Source organism: Zootoca vivipara, chromosome 6 (genome assembly GCF_963506605.1).
Source record: "Zootoca vivipara chromosome 6, rZooViv1.1, whole genome shotgun sequence".
Lineage (NCBI taxonomy): Eukaryota > Metazoa > Chordata > Lepidosauria > Squamata > Lacertidae > Zootoca > Zootoca vivipara.
Window position 1 is genome coordinate 90,606,252 of NC_083281.1, and position 6,000 is coordinate 90,612,251.

General features: G+C 50.5%; 1 protein-coding gene across 9 annotated transcripts in view; it reads left to right on the top strand.

Moving 5' to 3' along the window:
* Positions 1-4,345, top strand: part of PAX8 (paired box 8) — a 34,940-nt gene extending 30,595 nt beyond the window's left edge. For 7 of the 9 annotated variants that reach the window (XM_060276369.1, XM_060276370.1, XM_060276371.1 and 4 more), the window contains 2 exons: positions 569-658; positions 2,206-4,345. In XM_060276369.1, coding sequence (XP_060132352.1) covers positions 569-658; positions 2,206-2,276 — 161 coding nt within the window. In that variant the 3' untranslated portion in view covers positions 2,277-4,345. The remainder of the gene's footprint in view (positions 1-568; positions 659-2,205) is intronic. The other 2 variants (XM_060276368.1, XM_060276372.1) reach the window with 1 other exon arrangement.
* Positions 4,346-6,000: the final 1,655 nt, after the last annotated feature.

Genomic DNA, 6,000 nt, shown 5'->3' on the forward strand with positions numbered 1-6,000 from the left:
TTTTCAGGTTGCATCCTGCGGCAAACCTGGAAGTACTGGAACAGGTTATTTCCGGGTTTCGGCACTCGCGCATGTGCATGCGCAGAAACACTAAATCACGCTTTGCACATGCGCAGAAACGCCAAATCGCAACCCACGCATTTCACAGATGCAGCACTGTGGGTTGCAAACGCTGTGGGTTGCGAACGTGCCTCCTGCACGGATCACGTTTGCAACCCGAGCATCAACTGTATATCCAAGCCAGGAGGAAACAGGAAGTTTTCGACTGGCTGGGCCATACATTCCCCCGCATGTCCACTCTAGGAAAACAAGAAATGTTGTACTTGATTGCTACTTGTGTATCACATCCCACACATTCTTACAAGGCAGCAGGAGGAAGATGCCAATGATGGTGGCGACAACCAGGTTTGGCATTTTGATTTTTGTGGTGTGTGATGAAATCAAATTGGTAGCCTTAACACCACATCAACCCTGCATTTAGCTGTTGTGGAGATGTCCCCACTTGCAGCCCCGCCAGCGAGCCTCCCCCAGCTGCCTCTCATGCGCATTCCCTTCTCTTTGTCTCCAGCAGGGAGTGAGTATTCTGGTGGCGCCTACAGCCACAGCCCTTACACCAGCTATGGAGAGCCCTGGCGATTCCCCAACTCTGGACTGCTGAGTGAGTCTCCTCCTCTGGGGCTGCAAGGGCAGGTGGTTGGGGGTGGGGAGGGACTGTCACTTTCCCAGCTTGGCCTGGCAGCTTGTGTGTCAGGTCTCCTGGGACCTTGAGGGCCAAAGCTGAGGGCTTAGGCAAGTGAGGACTGTTTGTGGTGCTCTCCGATACAGAAAGGAGGAGGATCAGTCCTTGCAACTAGCCAGCAGCAAGGAGTCTGACTGAGCTGAGCTGACCTGCTATGGATGCTGGAAAGTAGAACTGTTCATTTGTTGTTGCACTTCTGCTGAGATTCCTACAACGAAGGGGGTTGGACTAGATGACCCCTGGACCCCCTGCCAAATCGAAGATTGCTCTTTGCAAGCTCCCAGCTCCAACATGCCCTTCTCTTGGCGGAGTTGTGAATGCAGTCACTGCCTGCCCCTTGGGAAGCTCCTGTGCTTTGAGTCCTCTCCATGATCAAGGGATAATAATAATAATAATAATAATAATAATAATAATAATAATAATAATTTATAATTTATACCCCGCCCATCTCGCTGGGCCTCCCCAACCACTCTGGACGGCTCCCAACAAAATATTAAAAACACAATAAAACATCAAACATTGAAAACTTCCCTAAACAGGGCTGCCTTCAGATGGCTGAAGGCACTACCGAGAAGGCCCTCTGCCTGGTTCCCTGTAACCTCACTTCTCACAGGGAGGGAACTGCCAGAAGGCCCTTGGAGCTGGACCTCAGTGTCTGGGCAGAACGATGGGGGTGGAGACACTCCTTCAGGTATACTGGGCCGGGCCTGTTTAGGGCTTTAAAGGTCAGCGCCAACACTTTGAACTGTGCTCGGAAACATACTGGGAGCCAATGTAGGTCTTTCAAGACCGGTGTTATCTGGTCTCGGCAGCCGCTCCCAGTCACCAGTCTAGCTGCCACATTCTGGATTAGAAGAGGTGCTGCCTACAAGATGATGAGCTCTTGTGACTAAGGCTAAGAACAGCGATTATCTGATGAAAGAATTTGAATGGAATCCCCAATTTTGGGTGGTGGGAGTTAGACAAAATAAATTGTCCATTGCAGGACTCCGTATCCCTTCTAGGTGAGCTTCCTTCCAACCCCATTTCCTTGCCACAAAGGACCACGCAGAGAGGTCTGAGACTCTCCTTTCCCAGAGCCCCACAGCTCTGCCCCAATATTTTGACACTCAGAGTGACCAAAGAAAGCCCTTGCTAGAGAGCTCCATCTCCTCTTCTGCAGCCAGTCACACACCTTGCAGAGATGCCAGATAACTTTCTGCTTCCCTTGCGGGAAGGAAGCCATTTGACCAAAGTCCCGCACAGGAAGGAAGTAGCCTGGCCCTGTCTCAAAATAGGGGGCAGGGAAGTCATTCACCCCCCAGGCTGTTTTGATGGCATCTTAACATGAACCCTGCTGAGGGGTGCAAAGGCTGTGGGTACGAGATGATTAATGTGTATGGAGCTGGAGTGAATGGTTAACCCAGGCAGGTTATTTGCTAATAGCCTGCCTCTCTCTCTCTCCCTCCCTCCCTCCCTCTCTCCAGGTTCCCCCTATTACTACAGCTCATCTTCACGGGGCCCTGTACCTCCCAACACCACCTACGACCACCTGTAGATGATGCAGTCCCTCTGGGAGCCAGGCCAGCTCTCCTGGGCCACTCTGTTTATAGCCCAGCGGCAACAAAGAGGGATGTGGACTGGTTCAATCTGCAGAGTGCCCCAGTGGGCAATGGAATCCACACAAGCAGCTGCTGCAATTGCAAGCATGCAAGGCCATCCTGTTACCCATGAAGCTGGGAAGGAAGGAAGAAAGAGCAGGTGGCCTTAATGTGCTTGCGTCCCCCAGTGGACTCCGAAAGTGAGGACAAGTCTAAACACCTTGAAATCGAGGAACTCAAACCAATGAAATCGAGTGATGCTTTATGAAGTCACTTTACTACTGTTCTCTCGTGGGTGAAGGTTCTTGTGCAAAGTGTGGGTCTTTGAAAGGACTGGACACTTGGAGAGGGGCAGAGAGAGTAGTTGGGAGAAGAGCAGGCTTGGGGCCAGGCCAGGGAGCCTGAATGCCTGGGCTGCTTCTCCCCTCACCCTAGGGGACCCTGGCTGCAGTTTAAGTTGCTTGCTTGTGCAGGTCGTACCGTTCCTTATTTCTGGCTGTTCCTGTTTCATTCTTGCCGTGTTTGAACAGCAGGAAAAGGAAGGCGCGAGTGCAGCCTCACAGATAAGGACCCCAAGTGCAACTTTTGTGGGCAAAGGCGGCTGATTCAGTTACGGATGGGGCAAGGACAGATGGGCTGAGCTTCTTTAGGTCAGAAGGAGTGGGGCACAACAAACAGCTGGTGGTAAAAGGGACCCCTGACCATTAAGTCCAGTCGTGACCGACTCTGGGGTTGCGCGCTCATCTCGCATTATTGGCCGAGGGAGCCGGCGTACAGCTTCCAGGTCATGTGGCCAGCATGACAAAGCCGCTTCTGGCGAACCAGAGCAGCACACGGAAACGGCGTTTACCTTCCCGCTGTAGCGGTCCCTATTTATCTACTTGCGCTTTGACGTGCTTTCGAACTGCTAGGTTGGCAGGAGCTGGGACCGAGCAACGGGAGCTCACCCTGTCGCAGGGATTCGAACCGCCAACCTTCTGATCAGCAAGCCCTAGGCTCTGCGGTTTAACCCACAGCGCCACCTGCGTACCTGAGGAAATTTCCCAGTGGAGGATTCTCGGCCTGCAACTTCAAGTTAAATCTCACAATTCCCGATTGCTTCCTCTCCTGGTGGGCTCTTTCCCCCTCGTCCTCTCTTACTGGCTTGCTCTAATACAGGGGCCAGATCCTGCCAGTAAACGGCTCTTGCCGACATTTGCAGACCTCAACTCATTTCAGCGTTGGCAGGGTGCCTGCAAGTTGCCAAGGCAAGATGTTGAGGGCCTTGTCCTTTTTGAGGGGTTGAGCTCTTCCTTTGCCTAGTAGAAACTGAAGCGGAGCTGCTGGAACGTGGTAGGTGTCGAGTTGCGCTGTGTGTCCACATCTATATGCCTTTGTTTCATGCTGTATAGAGAGTACTTTACACAAGCTGCACCCCTGGGAAATGGGCGTGGGTTTTCTCCCTGCATCCTTCAGCACAGAACAGTCTCCTCCCCTGCATCCCTTTGAATAAAAGCAGTTTGTATTAATGACATGAAACCCTCGGCTCTGTAGGGATGTGTATAGATGCTAGGAGAGGATATATTTATTAGATACTAGCTGGCCCTGCCACGCATTGCTGTGGGTCCCCAGTTCTGTTCCCTGCAAACCTGAGCTGACGTATTTTGGGACATGGGTGGCTAGGGGCAGGATCCCGGCGTGCCCCTTTGCGGAGGAATGGGCGTTCTGGCAGCTGTAACATATTGGTCGGTGAAACGCAGGTTCGGCCTTCTATTTCCCAGGATGCACTCTGTCCTGCCCTTGGAGACGCAGCTTCTGGGTTCTATTTCCCAGCATGCCCGGCAGTGTCTGCTGTCTGAGTTTTGAGGTCCACAAAATGGGGTTTTACCTTGGGCTGGGGTGTCATCTGTGTACGCAAATGGTATGTGGACACTCGCTTATTTGCATGTGACGTATCCAAATTTCATTGGCATTGGTCAAGCGGTTTTGGTGAGAGGTGGAGACCAACACACAAGCCCCTTTTACATATATATATATAATCTTTCCTTCCTTATGTTGAGGAAGCAGCGTGCCATCCCTTAAAAGGGAAGCTTTAATAGGCTAGTTTTAGCCTTTTAGTTTAAGTAATCCAGGATGCTTTAAGGCGGACTCAATTCTTCTGGTGTTTCCCCCTTTTCTCCCCTTAAAACAATAATCACACAAACAGTCTTGTAAAAGTTTAAAAAAGAATAACATTCACTCACTCAGAATACTTGAAGAGTAACAGATACAGCAGCTTTGTTCAGGCAGGCTTAAAATGATAATCCAGTTACAAAGACATACTTTAGTCTAGTTTAAAATTTGTCACATTGCTGGACTGGAGGTGAGAGCAAAGAGCAAGCACCCAGCCAGGTGAGATGTTATGTATGCATAGACCCTCCCTAACCGGGCACCTGGGAGTGTCTCTCAGAGCCCTCTCTAGGAAATTTACAGGACTCTGAGCTTCAGCTCCTATCCGGTGCCTATCTAGCAAGCATGCATTGTTGGTTTGACTGCAAATATCCCATGCACCCATTCTCAGGCAAAACAACATACATGCACTTTGTATTAAGCCACCCAGAGTTCCATCCCGATTCGAAGGTTCTGGAAGCTCCCTTTTGGTAGACGCTTGGTCAGGATATCAGCAGTCATCTCTTTGGTATGGCAATAAGCCAACTACACAAGTCCATCTTGGATGGCCTTATGTACACAGTGATACTTCATCCCGATGTGCTTTGTCCTTGTGTGGAATTTCTCACTCTGAGACAGCTCTAGGCAACTCTGGTTGCCCCACTTACTTCCTATGGCCTTCTTCCCAGGTGTAGGTCGGTAAGGATTCAAGTGTTGTTTTGATGCAATGCATCCATATCTCCTCCTGGGCAGCCTCCCTCCATAGACTGGCTTCTGCAGCTGGCATCTCCTCTGTCCCTTCCCATGTGGAAGGTCCCCTGAGGTAACGCCGACCCTGCAAAGTAGGACAGCCGTAATGGTGGAACACCTGTTGGTTCTGGATGAGCGTCTGACCTGTGGTTCTGGAACCACGTCAGCTTCCTCCTCCTCCTCCTCCTCCTCCTCCTCCTCCTCCTCCTCCTCCTCCTCCAGGGCAGGCTTGTCCCTGGTGCTGCTGCCAGGAGTCTAGTCCTCTGCATCTTCTTCTTGTGCATCGCTTGCAGAGGGGGCCATTACACTGGAAGGCAGATCTGGACACTGAAATAAAAAAATTCTTTCAGTAGCACCTTAAAGACCAGCTAAGTTTTTATTTTGGTATGAGCTTTCGTGTGCATGCACACTTCTTCAGATACGTGTGTATGCAGTATCTGAAGAAGTGTGCATGCACACGAAAGCTCATACCAAAATAAAAACTTAGTTGGTCTTTAAGGTGCTACTGAAAGAATTTTTTTATTTTGCTTCGACTCAGACCAACACGGCTACCTACCTGTAACTGGACACTGAAGTTTGTGATGAGAAGTATAGAAGGTCTTTGGCTTCTTCTGATTTCTCAGAAAAGTCCACACCACTATTCCTTGTCTCGGCTTTCTTGTGCTCAGGTGGGAGACAGGTTACCAAAGCTCAAAAGGTGTGCACTTAGCTCCCTTTGTTAACAGCAGGCTGCTCTGGAGATACACCACAGTTGCTGCTGCGCTTCCCCACATGCGTTGGGGTAGAGATGCATCTTTTAAACAC